At 41.0% G+C, this 19,875-nt stretch overlaps 1 protein-coding gene across 1 annotated transcript; it reads left to right on the top strand.

The window, feature by feature from the left end:
- The first annotated feature begins 17,703 nt into the window (after positions 1 to 17,703).
- Positions 17,704 to 19,645, top strand: LOC147887831 (flavonol synthase/flavanone 3-hydroxylase-like). The gene is made up of 4 exons (XM_087393637.1): positions 17,704 to 18,031; positions 18,119 to 18,372; positions 18,533 to 18,863; positions 19,254 to 19,645. The coding sequence occupies exons 1-4, from the start codon at positions 17,810 to 17,812 to the stop codon at positions 19,467 to 19,469; spliced, it is 1,023 nt and encodes a 340-aa protein (XP_087249763.1). The 5' UTR covers positions 17,704 to 17,809; the 3' UTR covers positions 19,470 to 19,645.
- The last annotated feature ends 230 nt before the right edge of the window (positions 19,646 to 19,875 follow it).

Genomic DNA, 19,875 nt, shown 5'->3' with positions numbered 1-19,875 from the left:
CACATTCAGGACTTCTACCAGCAACTCAAATGCCATTCTGTTATTTGCAGATGTGGAGAGTGCTCTTCTACAGGAAGAGATGAATAGAAAGAACAATTCTATTGGGAAGTCAAATGCTTTGAATGCACGCAGCAGGTCCAAAACACGTGGAAAAGACAAAGAAAGAGAAAGGAGCAAGTCCCGCTCTAAAAGTGATCTTGTATGCAACTATTGCGGCAAGAAGGGACATATTGAGAAAAAGTGTTTTAAAAAGAAGAACGACCTAAGAGCCAAAGAAGGCAAGTCTAAGAGCAAGGAAAAAGAGGAGCTGCATGTTACTTATGTTAGTGACAGTGACAGTGGACGTGAGATATGTTTCACCTCTACACTGGAGGCTCATACACTTCATGCTGGTGATGGATCAGATATGCTTTCCTGGATTATAGATTCAGGTGCTTCCTTTCATGTTACACCCTACAGAGATCTGTTTGTCAGATATGCAGGAGGGCAGAAGGGAGTTGTCTTTCTTGGTGATAACCATGCATGTTCGATCATTGGCATAGGTGATGTCAGGCTTGTTCTTGAAAATGGCCAACAGTTAATGCTCAAAGGAGTCAGGCATGTCCCTGAAGTGAAGAAGAACTTGATTTCCACAAGTTTATTGGATGACGATGGTTATCAGACCACCTTTGGCAGTCAGAAATGGAAAATCAGCAAAGGGGCAATGGCTATTGCCAGGGGTCCTAAGGTTGATACTTTGTACTCACTTCATGCTGGACATTGTACGCATTCCGATGTAAATGCCGCCGAGCTGCCAAAGATTTCATTGTGGCATAGCCGGCTTGGCCATATGAGTATTAAGGGAATGGAGCAATTGGCTCATTTTGGTTACTTGCCGAGTCTAAAATTTTCAGATTTAAAGAAATGTGAATTTTGTCTCTACGGTCGTCAAGTACAAATACCTCATAAGAGAAGGTCAGATCAGAAATTACAGCTCTTGGAGCTTGTACATACAGATGTGTGTGAGATGCCTACACTCTCTTTAGGAGGTTCTAAGTACATATTGTCATTCATAGATGACGCCACCCGCAAAGTGTGGGTTTACACTCTCAAAAAGAAGAGTGACACGTTCAAGGCTTTCACTAAGTTTGTTGCACTGGTCGAAAATGAGACAGGCAATAAACTGAAAGCTTTACGATCTGACAATGGTGGAGAATATTTGTCCAAAGAGTTTCAGGAATTCTGTGAGGCAAAGGGTATTCAAAGGGTGTTGTCTGCACCATATGATCCTCCACAGAATGGTACCGCTGAAAAAATGTTCAGGACCATTCAAGAGAAAGTCAGATCCATGTTGTCACATGTTGCACTGCCCCACACATTTTGGGCTGAAGCTGTAAAGACAGCTGTGCACCTTATTAATAGGTCACCAAACAAGAGACTATGTGGCGGTGTTCCTGAACAGGCATGGATGGGTAAGCCTCCGTCTTACAAACACCTACGGGTCTTTGGTTGTGTCGCGTATGTGCATGTACGCAGGGAGGACAGAACTAAACTGGATCCAAAGTCTCTTAAATGCATATTCCTAGGTTACGGTGACAAAGGTGAGATGGGCTACAGGATTTGGGATCCCAAGAACAGAAAACTTATACGCAGCAATGATGTCGTGTTTGATGAAACCATCATGTTCAAGGAACCTGTTGTACAGCAGGGACCTTTAAAAGTAACTATTGATGATGACAGGCATCATGGGCAACACAAACAGGCTGTAAATCAGCCACAACAGCAGCATAACCAGCCATTAAATGATGCTGCAGCAGGTCCTAATGGACAGCCAGGTATGGCAGAAGACATCCAAATGGATGAAGCACAGTTAGGTGATCTTCCTGACATGCAAATGCAGCCAAGAGACATGGGACAGCCACCTTATCTGGGTGATGAACAGGCTGGACAGCCAACTCAAGACGATGGTCATTGGGTTAGAAGGTCAACCAGACCGACGCGGCAGTCAGAAAGATTTGTTCCAGGCATTGATTATTTAATGCTCACTGATTGTGGAGAGCCTTCATGCTACAGAGAGGCTAGGCAGAGGGCAGACAAGGTTCAATGGGATCTTGCTATGAAGGCTGAAATGGACAGCCTTCACAAGAATGGCACTTGGGAATTGGTATCCTTGCCTACTGGTAAGAAAGTACTGCCATGCAAATGGGTTTATCGACTTAAGGTCACACCTGGTGAAAAGCCAAGGCATAAAGCCAGACTGGTTGCCAAGGGGTTCAAGCAGGAATATGGTGTTGACTTTGACGAGATATTCTCTCCTGTTGTTAAGATGACAACACTCAGAACTGTATTAGCATTGGTTGCACATGCAGATATGGACTTGGTCCAAATGGATGTCAAGACAGCATTTCTTCATGGTGATTTACATGAGGAAATTTTTATGCAGCAGCCAGAGGGTTTTACAGTGAAGGGCAAAGAGAAGCTTGTATGCAGACTGAAGAAAAGTCTTTATGGTCTAAAGCAAGCACCCAGGGAATGGTATCATAAGTTTGATACATTCATGCGAACCCAGGGTTACAGGAGAAGTGACATTGATCACTGCTTATATACCAAGAAAGCTTCAGATGGGAGTTTACTGATCCTCATCTTGTATGTGGATGACATGTTAATTGCTGGAAAATCTCATAAGGAGATGAATGCCTTAAAAAAGCGATTGCACCAAACCTTTGATATGAAAGATCTTGGTGATGCCAACCATATATTGGGTATGCGGATACTTCGGGATAACGAAAAGCGGATGCTATACTTGTCCTAGAAGGAATACATTGGCAAGGTCTTGCAGAGATTTCACATGGAGGGGGGGAAGAGTATTGGTACTCCATTGCCTCCTTATGTGAAAATCAGTGCTTTGGACAGCCCTCAGACAGATGCTGAGAGAGCTGAGATGTCAAAGATCCCGTATGCATCAGCGTGTGGCAGTCTCATGTATGCTATGGTTGCAACCAGGCCCGATATTGCGTTTGCAGTGGGAGTGGTTAGTAGATACATGGCAAACCCCGGCAAGAAGCATTGGAATGCAGTGAAAGGTATCATGAGATACCTGAAGGGTACACAAGATTTGTGTATATGTTTCGGCAGTCAAGATGCAAAAGTGCAAGGTTATACAGACTCTGATTATGCCGGTCACCCTGATATCCGGAAGTCTACTACCGGATACGTTTTCACTTTCACTGGAGGTGCAGTGTCGTGGGTATCTAAAATGCAGCAATGCGTTGCATTGTCTACCACAGAAGCTGAATATATTGCAGCCACTGAGGCATGCAAGGAGGCTATATGGCTATCTCGGTTAGTGGCAGATTTGGGTTATCCCCATTGGAGATTCCATTGTTGCATTGTGACAGTCAGAGTGCCATACAGTTGGCACGTAATCCTGTCTTTCATGCAAAGACGAAGCACATAGATGTGAAATATCACTTCATCAGGGAGGTGCTTGAAAACAAGCAAATTCAGCTTGTTAAGGTGCATACAGATGACAATCCGGCAGATCTGTTAACCAAAGGGTTAGCTGCAGAGAGGTTTGCACACTGCAGATCTCTTATGGGTATTGGTTGAGGCCAATATTCTCTCTCCTTGAGGGCACACTGCCTTTAAGTGGGAGGTTGTTGGGGTAAAGGCACTGGCCACCCTATGTAAATAGTACTTTATGTTGTACTTTAGTGTAGGACACTTAAGTACGCTAAGTACACATTTGTACTTAGCTGTACTCAAGGGTTACTACCTTATCCATAATATAAAAGTGTGTACTTGGGGAGGTACCACTCACTCATTGTGATTATCCCCACAAGTGTGTGTCTATAGTGAGTCACTCCCTACTCTCTCCCTCTAAAACTATCAATTATAAGACCAAGGAACGTGCCCTTCCTTGGGTTCATATCATTTTCCATTTTGCACATAGTATTTTGCATATAGTATGTAGCAATTTGAGTTTGGGATATAGAACATAGCACGTTGTATTTTGCACATGGTACTTTGTTTTTAGAACTATATGATTATGTATTTTGGACATAATATTTTGCATTTAGCACATATCATTCAGCAACTAGCATTTTTGCATTTAGCACATAGCACTTTTTATTGAATACATGAATTAATAAACTTAATCACACATTCGTGTGGAGGGAGAGTCGGCACATTTCCTCTCTAAAAATTATAAGACCAAGGAACGTGCCCTTCCTTGGGTTCATATCATTTTGCATTTTGCACTTAGTGAGTTTGTGATATAGAACATAGCACTTTGCATTTTGCACATGGTACTTTGCATTTAGGAATGTATGATTTTGTATTTTGCACATAGTATTTTGCATATAGCATGTAGCAATTTCAATTTGGGATATAGAACTTTGCATTTAGTATCTAGCAATTTTCATTTAGGTATTAGTGGTAAAATGGCTAACATGCCATATCAACATCTTGGGTGGTCGTTGTTCTAGGTATATGTGCATTGAGCTATATGGTGCGTTGACTTTGTATGGTTTCAAGCTTGTAGAATAGTAGCTAGGAATGAGGTGCAGCTTTCCCACACCTAGGTTATAGACGGGCACCATAAGAGTGGGCTTGTGAGGAATGAATGTTCCTGTATGATCAAATCCATTTGGTGAGGGATACAAAATCAAATTTTGGCAAGTACGGGGGAAATTGTGAGTGGTCCAAGGTTGCAAAGGAGGTGCTTAAGGAGCTACAAATTGAAAACCCTTGTCATATACATATAATGGATTGGCACAATCAAATTGTCTAATGCAAGGAATTATGATTGCTATTTTGAAAGCTTGAATGAGGAGAATCTGCTTGTTTAGTTCTGAGAGTGAGCGTGTGCATCGATACATGAACAGGCATGGATATCTGGATAATAGATTTTTAAGTAACCTTCTTGTTGAAAATGTATGGAAAATGTTTAAGCTTGGAGTATGCACAAGCTGTGTTCAACAAAATACTCTTGGAGTATTATGATCGCTACGTAAGCCCACGTTTTGATGTAGTATTTCTACCAACATTGCCCTTACATCGTATAATGCTATCACACTTGCCATACACTACAGCTCGTACCCGTATAGTCCATTCATTCATCATGCATGAGAGGAGTATATGCACTAGGGATGCACTGATAATGGCATTTCAATGCACTAGGGATGCACTGATAATGGCAATTTGAGAGGAATTAATTATGATATCAAGTGTTAATATTTCTACCAACACTACCCTTACATCGTATAATGCTATCACACTTGCCATACACCACAGCTCGTATCCCTATAGTCCATTCATTCATCATGCATGAGAGGAGTATATGCACTAGGGATGCACTGATAATGGCATTTCAATGCACTAGGGATGCACTGATACTGGCAATTTGAGAAGAATTAATTATGATATCAAGAGGAGCGCTATAATAGTAGAAATATTTGAAATACACTACTATAATTTCTGCGAGTCCCAAAATGAGGAGAGTATGGGGTAGGTGTCTAGCAGAGGGTCTGAATGCCACGTGGCCATGCATGGGGGAAAAACTGACAGCATTGGTAGGGATGCAACATGGGTAACATGGTAGCTCCCTTGTGGGCACCAGGGACTGTGCTCAAAAGACTGGTAGATGAATGCAACTTTATAAGAGTACCTTAGTGCAATGAAAGACATCAATGCAAACCTGTCAGATTCATGTCAGAGGTTTGCAAGTAGACTATAGCATCCACAGGATGTTGGGAGCTACAAAGGTAGCAAAACAGGGAATTCTATTCCAGTCCAAGCTAGGGTATTTATCCAGCCCTCAACCTGAGACTGCTGCCTTACATTTGGCAATCCATTGGATCAGCAGGAAGGTGTGTTTGCAGGGAAGTTGTGTTTGCAGGGAACCACTACAAAGGCCACATAAAGTTTAGGAGATCAACACAGGCTGAAGTGTTTTGAAGTTCCCACTAGGAGGTAGGAGAACAGATTTTGCAAGCCACAAGGGTCCACATAATTCTGGGACAATCAAGCTTTTGCAAATCCAACCAGCAGGGTTGTGCCAATTTGCATTGGCCAATATAAATGGCCCATGCCTTGCCTAATTGTAGGCAGGACTATTCTAGCCCTCAGGTCGCACCTCCCTTTTGTAGTGCACATTCTGGCCACATGGCTATGCCTTGGCCTCAGAATATCTTTCCTTCAAGCCCATTTGTACATAGGAATAAGGAAAATCAAGTGTAAGCTGCTGGGCATCTTAACTTTCAGAACAGCCTACATAGGCCATGCTTTATGTCGAAAAGAGTGAAATCCCAGGCATGCATGAAGGCATATGCAGATGATCATTGGAGGGAGCTTGCATCTAAAGAAGGGATCATGTCTTCCTCAAGCTCCACAAGTCTAGATATACATGATTGAAAGGGAACACATATATTATGAGGTGTTATAGAGAGCTTATTGTCCTATATAAAGTGCCCTAGGTAGGGAGTCAAAAGTACTTTAGAGATCTTGCATTGGGCGACATTGAGAGCCTAGTTGATGTAGAGTGCAATGATCAAGCATGTGTCCCTCTTGATCATAAACATCTAGATGCCAAATCAAAGGCTGGCACTAAAACTTCTCTTTACACTATGGGCTGGTTTGGAAGGGGAGGGGTACCATCCCAAGCAACAAAGGATTAACTGATGTGGAGGACCTGGTGATAAGCCAAGCTTCATCTATATGGGCCTGGATGCATGCTATGTATGTCTTATATTTAATATCCACTGCTGCTTGGGATCTTAGTTTTTATTGCTACTAGCTAAGGAGGATTTCAATATCCAAAAGAATCGGTGTGGAGTTGTCACAGTCACCCAGCATTGGCATGGACAGTGGATAATATCAGCAATACAAGTCTTCATCAATAGTGCAGGTTGGTAGCCAATTCGAAGTTGCCATAGGGCCTCTATGGTTGGTAACAATGAAGAATGTGTTCAAACTTCATGAACTGCCATACGAAATAGTAAGTGACAGAGAGACCAAATTCATGGGCCAGTCTTGGCAAGAATTATTCAAGGCAATGGGTACACTTCTTACTCCAAGTACAACTAACTACCCACAACCTGAGGTTGCTTGCTGTAGCTAACACTCCTGCAGCAACATAACAACATTGCCTAAGAATCACACAATGCTAGGCTGAGTTTTGCTATAAAACACCAAGCACACCTCTATAGGGATGAGCCCATTTGAGGCCATGTATGGGTACAAAGTTCATGTTCCCACTACTGTTTTTGATGAGCTATGTCTAACCAACAAGCCATTGATGATGTATATATGACAGCCCTACTTTGGCAATGCAAGGACCACAAAATTTTTAATTCTCATTCTTTATGTGGATGGCATGCTTGTCATTGGGCCACACATGGGAAAAATTGCAGATTTCAAGGCTGATATGCAAAAATCATTTGCAATGACAAACATGGGCTCATTGTAGTATTACTTGGGCATCTAGCTTGAATATGATGGGGGGGTTATAATGATGAGTCAGTCCAAGTACATTGCATTGGATAGCTCTTAGACCGCTTCTAGTTTGAGGATTGCAAGCTAATTTCTACACCATTGGAGCCTAGCTTCTGTTTCTCATATGAAGATGATGGGAGTACCCCATTTGACGCCACCCTTTATCAGCAAGCTGTGGACTGCCTCATTTACTTTATGTTGTATGCATGTTTGATAGCCTATAACTTTCAGAACAGCCCTACATAGGCCATGCTTTATGTCCAAAAGAGTGAAAGCCCGGGCATGCATGAAGGCATATGTAGATGATCATTGGAGGGAGCTTGCATTTGAAGAAGGGATCATGTCTTCCTCAAGCTCCACAAGTCTAGATGTGCATAATTGAAAGGGAACACATATATTATAGGTGTTACAGAGAGCTAGGGATGTGGCCTGTTAGCGGGAGTTGCCCCTTCACCAAGGATTCATAATGTGCTCCATGTCTCCCTTTTGAAGAAATACTTGGGACCTAGAAATCAAATTATGGAAGAGCTTCCTCACATGGATGAAGAGGGCCATATACAATATTTACGTGAGAAGATTATTGGATTGCAAGATATATTCTCAGAGAAAACCCTACATTGAGTATTACATCAATTGGAGGGAATTACTAAATGATGAATCCTCATGGAAGCCATCTTCAATAGTGGATCAATATCCTTATTTGCTCAGCTGATGCTTTGGATAGATATGGCCATTATCCAGCTGCGTGGAGCTATTGAGACATCCTCTATTCTACCTCCTACCCCATCATTACTGTTGCTGGAGATTAGCATGTGCTGGAGGGGACTATTGATAGTTGGACTCATTGTTACATACATGCTATGACCAGATATGAGCTTCTCTACTTCATTGTGTGGTTGTAAGTCCTTGTTATAGCACCGTTGAACAAATTTACTTTGGGTAGGGTGGACAGTAAGAAAGGTCATCCCTTTAATGGCTTTGTAAATAAGCAGTACTCTAGTAGGATGGCCTAATGTTGCCATGTGGCATCCTAGGGTAGTCATCCCAAGAGCACAATGATAAATTTTGCCCAAGCCTATACCTATAAAAGGGGGCCATGTTGTACCTTGTACTCATCTCATACTTTGAGTGCAATCTAATGAACAGCATTTATAGCTCAGCCTGAGTGCAAGTTGCTCCAAGCTGACCTAGGACTCTTCTACCTAGCTTGTAGATTGTGCAGCGCATCACAAGAATGTTGCTTGTGCAGCCCCTCATAAGTCATGGATGCCCATGGGTTTCCACATACTCTCATTGTGATTATGAGATTGGGGGTTGCGCATTGTCATCTACTCCCGTTCCTACACATGATACATTCATTGATATAGTGGCCATCGAAGTTGCGCTTCCAACAGCCCATACACATGCAATCCACAACGACACCTGGGATCGTGTTTGGGATCTGAATGCGGTATCTATTTGGACGGTTTCTAAAAAGGCCAGCCCATACGAGTGCTTCCCATTTGTAATCATGGCTTCCACTACTATTTTTGATGGAGCTATGTGTAACCAGCAAGCCATTGATGATGTATATATGACAGCCCTACTTTGGCAATGCAAGGACCATAAATTTTTTAATTCTCATTCTTTATGTGGATGGCATGCTTGTCACTGGGCCACATATGGGAAAAATTGCAGATTTCAAGGTTGATATGCAAAAATCGTTTGCAATGACAAACATGGGCTCATTGCTATATTACTTGGGCATCCAGTTTGATTATGATGAGGAGGGTGTAATGATGAGTCAATCCAAGTACATTGGTGGATAGCTCTTAGACCGCTTCCAGTTTGAGGATTGCAAGCTAGTTTCTACACCATTGGAGCCTGGGTTCCGTTTCTCATATGAAGATGGGAGTACCCCATTTGATGCCACCCTTTATTAGCAAGCTGTGGGTTGCCTCATTTACATATGTCGTATGCATATTTGATAGCCTGTAACTTTCAGAATAGCCCTACATAGGCCATGATTTATGTTCAAAAGAGTGAAAGCCCAGGCATGCATGAAGGCATATGCAGTTGATCATTGGAGGGAGCTTGCATATGAAGAAGGGATCATGTCTTCCTCAAGCTCCACAAGTCTAGATATGCGTAATTCAAAGGGAACACATATATTATGAGGTGTTACAGAAAGCTGGGGATGTGGCCTATTAGTGGGAGTTGCCCCCTTCACCAAGGATTCATAATGTGTTCCATGTCTCCCTTTTGAAGAAATACCTGGGACCTACAAGTCAAATTATGGAAGAGCTTCCTCACATGGATGAAGAGGGCCATATACAATATTTACCCGAGAAGATTATTGGATTGCAAGATATATTCTCAGAATAAACCCTATATTTAGTATTACATCAATTGGAGGGGATTACTAGATGATGAGTCCTCATGGCAGTCATCTTCAATAGTGGATCAATATCCTTATTTGCTCAGCTGATGCTTTGGATAGATATGGCCATTATCCAGCTGCGTGGAGCTATTGAGACATACTCTATTCTACCTCCTACCCCATCATTACTATTGCTGTAGATTAGCATGTGCTAGAGGGGACTATTGACAGTTGGACTGATTGTTACATACATGTATGACTAGATATGAGCTTCTCTACTTCATTTTGTGGTTGTAATTCCTTGTTATAGCACCGTTGAACAAATTTACTTTGGGTAGGGTGGACTGTAAGAAAGGTCATCCTTTCAATGGCTTTGTAAATAAGCAGTACTTTAGTAGGATGGCCTAATGTTGCCATGTGGCATCCTAGGGCAGTCATCCCAATAACATAGTGGTAAATTTTGCCCAATCCTATACCTATAAAAGGGGGCCATGTTGTACCTCATACTCATCTAATACTTTGAATGCAATCTAATGAACAACATTTATAGCTCAGCCTGCTTGCAAGTTGCTCCAAGCTAACCTAGGACTCTTCTACCTAGCTTGTAGATTGTGCAACCGATCACAAGAATGTTGCTTGTGCAGCCCCTCACAATTCATGGATGCCCATGGGTTTCCACATACTCTCTTTGTGATTATGAGATTGGGGGTTGCGCATTGGCATCTACTCCCTTTCCTATATGTGATAGTCATTGATATAGTGGCCATCGAAGTTGCCCTTCCAACATCCCATGCACATGCAATCCACAACAACACTTGGGATTGTGTTTGGGATCAGATTGCAATATCTGTTTGGATGGTTTCTAAAAAGGCCAGCCCATACGAGTGCTTCCCATTTGTAATCATGGCTTCCATACTACTTGCATTGATCATTGGCTATTACAAATAAGGCCAATCCTACCCCACTTGCTGGCAACAGTTTGTCCTCTCCCCTATTGTAGAAGATGGAGAACCTAAAGTGTAAGTTTGTACCATATGCCTTGTAAAGATACTCGGTGGGTTTCCAAGCGATCTTTTTCCGATTAACGACGATGGAAAGGCAATCAAGAAAGTAACAAGGAGAAGGACAGGGGACCTCCTAGTAATGAGGACAATTAGCCAAGAAACGAATCAATTTAACCACCACACGAATTGCTTGTGTGGGAGGAGACCTGCCAAAAAAAAGATCTTTAAATTAGCGACTAAGAGCTTACAATTGCTCATACTAGATGTTTAACACAAGATCCAAGTATACATGAGAGCTAATTCATTCCATTACTATCCATGACTGTAAATATATATATGGGCAAAGTTCCACGAGGTATGTATTTCTTACCTTTGTCACTCAATGCCGGAGAGAGCATGACCACTCTATACAGCATATTTAGAAGATCAAACTGTCAAGGGATGATTGCCGCAATAGTAACTGTGACAGGAGAATTTCTGCATCAATGGAGAATGTAAGGTGCCTCCTAACTTGAAGCGTCAAGTTAAAATATGGCGTGATGAGGCTAAGCAATCGCAATGATTGTGATTATCTGGCAACCCATGCTTTCGAACAAGTAAGCTTCCGCTCTGCAGGATGGAAAGGACCGATTCGTAGGGGATGAGAGACACTCTTCCTTCTTACAAGTTCTTTGCCACTACTGCCTCTCTCTGGAATCACATTTGCACTTTACCGCCCAATCCATATCTCTTCCCTTCCCACTATAAAATGGAAGAGAAGCTGAGAGGGAGAAGAGGATGGTGTTCAAGCTAAGCTTCGAGGAAGAAGCAATAGTAGAGCATGAGAAATAGAGTCACGATGAAGACTACTATGACTAAGAGGAAGAAGAAGAGAAGAGGAGGAGGAAAAGAAGAGCCAATGCAAGAGAAGCAAGAGGAGTTACAAAGTAGAAGTTTCGATAGTTTTGTGCCGTTTGAGGAAGGAGGGTTTTCTTGGCATGGAAGCAGATTCCATTAGGGCCAAAAAGCTGCAGTGGGATGAAAGGAGACAACCATTGAAGAGAAGAAGAATGAGGCGGTTATGATTATGTAATGTTGTGTTATTATATTGTAACCCAAGGGTTAAGAAGTAGACACGTGGCTCAATGAGAAGCTAGAATTTCTTTTCATTCCACAATGCTACTTGCCTAAATATGGCTTCTTGACCATGCAATTGGCACTCAATCGAAATGATACTTTACACAGACTTAATATAGATGAGATTAAGTCATGTGCAAAGTACCTTGCCCATTGCATCCCATTTGCATCCCTAGAAGGCTACTGAGGCATTTTTGTGTATGGCCATGCATGACACAAGGGAAAAAACATGGAAATATGGCTTCTTGACCCTTTAAATGGCACTTGATGGGCATGATAATTTTTAAGAGCCTTATAGCATGTGATTTTAAGGCTTTTGCAAAGTTTCATGGCTATCAGGCCCCATTTTCATATGTAGAAGGCCACCAAGGTAGGTTTTTGTAGTACACCCATGCATGATGCATGGTCAAAAACATGGAAATATGGCTTCTTAACCATGCAAATGGTGCTTGTTGGGCATGATACTTCTTACTAGCATTATATTAGGTGTTATTAAGACCCACACAAAGTATCATGTCCATCGGGTCCATTTGCATGCTTAGAGGACCACCGAGGCATGTTTTTCTGCACATGTATGATGCATGGTTAAAAGCATAGAAATATGAACTCGTGGCCATGCAAATGGTATCTAATTGCCATGATACTTTTCACGAGCCTTAGAGTAGGTGAGTTTAAGTCTCATGAAAGTATCATGGCCATCATGCCCCATTTTCATGCTTAGAAGTCCGCCAATGCATTTTTTCCCTACACATATGTGATGCGTAGTCATTTTTTCCCTACACATGCATGATGCTTGGTCATTTTGCACTCTTTTAGTATGTAATTTTGGAATGCAACATGTCAATCAATGAAAGTGACATGTATTCTTATAATGTTAGGAAATAAAAATTGATTGAATGTCAGACCTTACTACATCCCTTTTTCTCAAATGCTCAAATTGAAAAACTAAAAGATACTAACTTCCAACACGTGTACCGGCCAGTTGAATAGGAGGATGGATATGATAATTTGGATAAAGCCCACCAAGCGGAAGGAGAAAATGGAGATGGAAAAGGAAGGGATGGCAACGATAGCAATACTGATGAAAATGCCGAGAGCAGTGGCTCAAAGGATGGGAGCAACGTTGTAGACTAGTTTCTTGTATATAGGCTATATAGGGAAATTTGGACCTCAAACAATGTAATAGGTCAATTTTGTACTCAGGAAATGCAAACAATACAATACAATTGACTACAAAAATTAATGTCAATATTAGCATCAAAATAACTTTGGGATATTTTACTAGTGTCATATTAGGATCCATCTTAGCATCAAAAACTATTTACCAGTGTTGATAATAGCATCGATATTATCGTCAAAAATAGGTATAGGAAATAGCTGACAAGTGTAAAAAATACCATCGATATTACCATTTCTATTAGCATCAAAACTACCATGTATCAATAAAAATATCATCGTCTTTTATGACCATTATATATCAATGCTTTCCTTTCGATGCTAAATGTGACACTATCCTGAGTTGGAAAAAAACATTCTCATGTATTTTTCATCAAAAAAAGAATTGAAAATGACAAACACTTGTAGTGTAGTGTTTTATGGATAGACAGAAGGTGATTGCCCTGCGGTATAAATATACAAGCTTGTTATTTATGCTAAATATATTGCTTGTTGTTTATTTATACAAGTTTGTTATATATGCTAAGTATATTGCTTTCTTTTAATGCTCATTTTGAAACAAAAAAATACCTAGATTTTTCCTACATGGAGAATATACTATACTTGCTTATTTCATAAATAAACAAGTCGTTCTCTATGTGGATACTTACAATTACTACATAAAAAAAGATGCATTCTTGCTAGTTTGCTAGATAAAGCCTCATTTCATAAATAGGAATTGTAGAACCCACTTCATTCTCCATATCAAAACTCACATTTCCTAGATAGCAATGTAAGTGAGATATATAGGAAATAAAGTTCTCTACTTTGCAAATGTGGAATCCACTTCATTCTCTATATAAAAGCTTGCATTTACTAGATAGTAATATACATGGGCTATATAGAAAATAAAATTCCCTACCAATTCCCTACATAGGGAAAGTGAAATCCACTTCATTCTCCATGTAAAAGTTTACATTTCTTAGTTAGCACTATATAGGTAATCAAATTCCCAAGATAAGAAATACAAAATCGAGTTAGTTCTCCATATAAAGACTTATATTTCCTAGATAGCTACATAGAAAATACAATTCTCTAGATAAAGAGGGAAAAATGGTTATTTTTATCTAGTAAATATGCTTGAATTTCCTAGTTTGGTAGCAATTCACTATATAGAGAGTGGTCAAAAGTTCCTTGTGTATAGATGCATGCGGAATTGTGCAAATTAAAATGTTGTTGGCTGCAAGAATTCCATTTCACACGATATAAATGGGATTCCTACAACCACACAACATTTTGTTTTTTTTTTAAATTTCTACAGAGTGTCTATAAGTTCGTTTGTAAATGTTTCTATAAGCGTGTCCCACTGCTTTTTAAATTTTATGCAGATAGTTTATAAGCACGTCTATTAGCATGTCTATAAGTGCATCCCACTATTATATAGATGCACGTTTAGATGCGGGTCTGTGGATGCGCTAACAGACATGCTAGTAGACGCGCCTGTCACTTTTTTTTAAAATAAAAAAAGGCGTCTGCAAATGTGCCTATGGTCCCTTTTCCTTGTTGTGTAGGTGCATGCTTTACTTCACATAAAATCTTATCAAGAAGAAATAGATTTTGTTCTTTTACATTGACGAGGTATCTTGGTGGTTGATACTTATATCTAGGTACTTCAAAAGAATTTCACATCAAGTTGATGCATATTCCATTTTTTATTAGTTTCCCATGAGATAGAGTGTCTTCCTAATATGAGAGTAGTCATCATGAATGAATCCCACCAAGGTGGTTGGTGGTTATTTCACCACGAATTCATAGTAAGAAAATCCTAAGTGTAGGACTAACATCAAGCACCAAATATGCAAGTGTTGCAAAACACTACAGTAGTTGTGATGTGTGTCAATAAGTTGAAAGGTCATCCTTCCAAGGTCAAATTCCATTACAATCAACCTACCCATGGGAGCCATTTAAAAATGGGGATTAGAATTCAGCGGTCCATTCAAAATGTCCATGCATCCAAGCAAAAGCAAATACATCATGGTGGTGATCGATTATGTCACCAAGTGGGCTGAAACAAAATCCATGAGGGACAAAAAAACTGGAAGCTTTTGTGAGATTTTTGTTATACACTTATGATCTCCTCTACGCCTTGTAGATTATCCTTCAATTATTTGCATGACAGCTTTTATTGCTCTCTCTCATGGTCTAAAACTCATCTCCATAGCAGCTAATGGCTCTATTGGCCATGTCAATCAACCATCACATTTGGTCTTCTATTTGGAGTGGTGTGAAATTTTTGTTGCTAAATGTGGAAAATACTAGCATAGCTTGGCAACGAAGCCAATGACTCATGCAACAATGTCAAACACAAAGCTAACACCGACACCCAATCTAGTGGCAACACAATAACCTACATGACTACAAGAAGCGGTATACAAGTAGCACATCAAAGCAACAAAGATGCTAGTAGTACAACAAGCAAAAAAATTATCCTAGCAATGTAGCAATAGCATAAACAAGACTTGGCACAAGTCTAATAAATACATGTCATTAGAGAAGTAGAGTTGGTAGATTAGGAAGGTACAACTATAAGCAAATGTCCACTAGTGTTGACTCTCTTTTTACTAGACTATCATGAGAATTGTCTTAATCACAATTAAAAGATGCAAGGCCCTGTGGATACTCCATACTCTGCGTATCCTACCAATGATACTCTTGACAAGTTAATACCTACTTTTTGTCCATTTTCCACTCCCACATCTCAATCGATACCTCATTGTGAAATCAACTTTGTTGCGAGAGCACAAAAGTGGCAATATTGTTCATGCTTGACTAGCTTTGAGGGCTCCATTCATTGCCATCTCCTTGTATTGAAACCAAAAGTTAAATAATAAGGTTGAATGTAGGCATGGGGTGCTACCACGTTTCCTCCTTTGCCTCGTCAATGAGTCTCCATATAGATAGCTCCTCCTCCACTCACCATTCCACATCGTGAATGGGATTTTTTTCATCAAACAATGCCTATCAACAATGAGTGGCTCAATCAGACCCAATGTATTTGAGAGTTTTCCAACTTTGTATTTTGCAACCCATGTCTATCCACTTCATGAAGGTGTCTTTTTTCAGAGGATTGTTTTTTGAGATTTGAAAGCTTTAGTACATCCAAAATCAAAGCAAAATAGGAATGCATACATGTTGTGTCCATTCAACATTGTTTCATACTAAATTAAACATGACTAAAAGATCAAGAATACACATACACTCTTAATCCACATTGGGTATTGTTAGATGGAGAGGCATATCAATTTAAATGCAGACACCCTTACTATTTTGTTGCAAGATTTCGGGGCTACGGATGGCATGGGACTTCTTTTTCTTTCAGCATGACAAGGGTGAGCATAATGCGGCCGGAGCTATTACAAAGAGGGATCTCACAAGCTATACATTCATCAATCCAACAATCGTTCCTCTACTTCTTGGGAATTCATTCACGCATGTAACTATAATTGTAGTATTGGAGAAAGTCTGAGAATTTGCAGTTACAAAAATACATACAAACACATCAACCACAGAGAAGGTACTTCCACTTTTCTTGCGAATGAAAGCCACTTCATGAAAATTTCAGTGAAGCCTAGAGCCGCTGTAGCAGCGAGAATTGTACATGGCGGCAATCCTTCATACAATAAGCTTGTTGGAATCCCAATATTAGCTCCATATCCTTTGAGAAAATGATCAAATTAAGTCCTGTTGGTCATATCGAAGGCTTTCTTTAATGCTTTGCAAGTAGATGCCGAAATCATAAGTAGCGTTGGTGCTACATTGGACCTAGATTCCAGTTGCGATCACAAACTAGATACTCTTCAAGACCATTTGCAAGAAATCGTTGAGAGAATCAATTACAACGAGGCCTTTCACATCGCACATATGAGAAAAGAGAAATCACGCTCATGCTAAGCTACAATGCAACTCACTCTTCACTCTAAAGTGGAAAGTCTTGCGCTTAATTACGCCGTGTGCAGCTTGAATTATTGCCAGCATGATGCCCCTGCGTCAAGCTGTTGCAGAATGCCATGGCGAAATGAGTTTCATAAATGGTGATAAGGATCAGGTTTTGCTTTGCGATCAATTTACCTTTTCTTTTGGCAAGGATCTGTGCAAGTACATCAAGAGGGAAAAGAAGGGCAGAGGGGGGGAAACTAAAGACGAACCTCCCAAGCCAAAAGGAGTAGAGCACAATGATGCAATACAGCTAAACAAGTGAATACACCTACCTTGGCAAACTGAAAGCTAAGAGAGAGAGAGAGAGACAGAGAGAGAGAGAGAAGAAGAAGAAGAAGAGAGAGAAGAAAAAGAAGAAAGAAGAGAGAGAGAGAGAAAGGGGGAGAAAATCATGGCCAAATTTTTGACATTAGTATAATTGGTTTTAGCTTCTTACAAAAATCCCCGTCGCTAAGGCCTGCCAGGGACAGGCCAAAAAGAAGGGTGGAGGGGGGGAAACGAAAGATGAACCTCACAAGCCAAAAGGAGTGGAGCACAATGATGCAAAACAGCTATTTTTTGTGAGTGTGATTTGAATGACGTGTGGCTCAAAGCTTGAAAGGTGGCTCAACGAGGGCTTGGATTTTGAAAGTATCCAGCTATGCTGCGTGCCTAACAAGGATGCATGTAAGCTCAATCTAGTGTCCAATCATATGCAATTGTATGGATGGCTCCGCTTCTCTCCCTCCCCAATGCCCCTGATCACCTCTCTGTCAGCCACGAAAAGCCCACCCTCAATAGCGAGACCGTGGAACACCCTCACCCACATGTTTCCCAGTACTCTCAAACTGATCTCCCCATCATCGATCTCTCCCAACTTAGAGGAAGCGATCGACTCCACTCTGTCCGTGCAATTGGCCGCGCCGCCCACGAATGGGGTTTCTTTCAGGTTCGCCAACTCGTTTTTACGTATTGGGTCGAGTGATTTTCGTTTCCCCGCCTTCCCTAATTCACATGATCAGCGCCTTGCCTGTAGGTGATCAATCACGGTGTTACGAAGTCTGTCATTGAGCCTATGTGGCGGGCTTACGATGAATTGTACGAGTTGCCGCGAAGCGAAAGAGCTCAATGTGATGCTCAAGTCATGCCTCAGAGCATACTCGAGAAAATTTCACAATTTGGCATGCCGCAGGCAGTGAAAACGATGACTGCGCCAAGGGATACGATGCGGTTCTGGAAATTCGATCCAGATCAAGTAGACGCTATCAATCACGCGCCAGACTTCTTCAGGCGAGGCTCTTACTAGTCTTAAGTTTGCAATTTCACTCGCTCGCAGCTTAGGTTCCCACATTATATATGCCATGAGATTTGCCTCTCGACTCTGTTTATGATGCTGGCAGAGTGTGTGGTCTCTGCCTCGTTAAGGCTTGCCCGTCTGGATCCTGTGCAGAGGACCTGCTTTGGAGTACTATAAAACCCTCAGGTGCCTTGGAGAGGAGATACTTGGAGCTCTTTCTGAGAGCCTAGGACTCGATACTGACTATTTGTACAAAGTAACGGGACAGAATCCAAAAGTGAACACCTCTATACACCTCTACGCTCCTGATCGTCGACCTGACCCAGATGTTCCAATCGGTCTGCTTGCGCACACGGATATAGATACCCTTACTGTGCTAATGCAAGATGAAACGAAGGGGTTGCAGGTGTTGAAGGATGATAAATGGGTGAATGTGAAGCCTCTTTCAGATTCGTTCGTTGTAAACATAGGAGTAGCGATACAGGTAATTTTTCCATCATAATGAAGCTGTTATGGTGCTTGTTCTCTCATACACTGTCTGGTATACTTCATCAGTTCCTGTTAATGTTCTTGAAACTTGCACTGCCTAGTTTCTGGTATGCCAATAGTTTCATTTTCTTCAAAGCTTCTCAACCTTTTGACACAACGCTGCAGCAGCTCGTCTGTATCTTCATGTGCCTGCAATCAGTGTAATTTGCATACTAACTAGAATTCTCAGAACCATTTCCGATTTGTGAAAGGACTCATTTCTAGACCAACCTTGGACCATTCTTGTTTCCCAGTAAAATGATAGGATGGCATTTTGAATTCAAGCAAAAACCGTGTGTCGTCGATCGTAATTTTTGTGACATTGGATTTGATTTATGTCAAGCAGATCATCACCAATGGCAAGTACCCAAGCGTCCTCCACCGAGTGGTTAACGACCCTGAAGAAAGGAGGCGTTCCATATCCTGCTTCTTATGCCCCACTGATGAAGCAATAATTGGGCCTCTCCCTCAGTTCACCAGTGACGACAACCCACCGCGTTACAAGCATGAATCATTTGCAAACCACATCTACAATTACTTTTGTGAATCTTTTAAAAAGTGAGGGCTTATATTTCAGAATTTCTTTTATAGCCTCAGCTTCGTGTGTAGAAAATCTTCATGCAAATGAAAGTGAGCGTTTGGATTATTTGGGTGCCATAAATTGGCTACCTCTAGTGCTTATTTGTTCCTTTGGACGTGCATGGAACATGGGGAAATACAAGTAACTCCAAGTGTTTCTCTAGTGTTTACTTCTTTCTCTCTCCCTGTTAGTATTTCCTTAACATTGAACCAATTTGAGAGTGGGTCTTCTTGCAAGAGATTGTGTGAGAGAGGTGATTCTTGGTACTTCTTCATTTTGATTGTAATATAGGCTTGCAATAGCCATTAACAAATATTTCTTCCTTGAGCTACAGAGAGAGTGACCTTCAAATGATATACAAGTGTATTGGCTCTTCATTAGCACAACA

The sequence above is a fragment of the Dipteris shenzhenensis genome, chromosome 22 (assembly GCF_047967505.1).
Source record: "Dipteris shenzhenensis isolate YYH24624 ecotype China chromosome 22, Dip_SZ_1.0, whole genome shotgun sequence".
NCBI classification, from domain to species: Eukaryota; Viridiplantae; Streptophyta; class Polypodiopsida; order Gleicheniales; family Dipteridaceae; genus Dipteris; species Dipteris shenzhenensis.
This window is presented reverse-complemented; position numbering and strand designations above follow the sequence as displayed.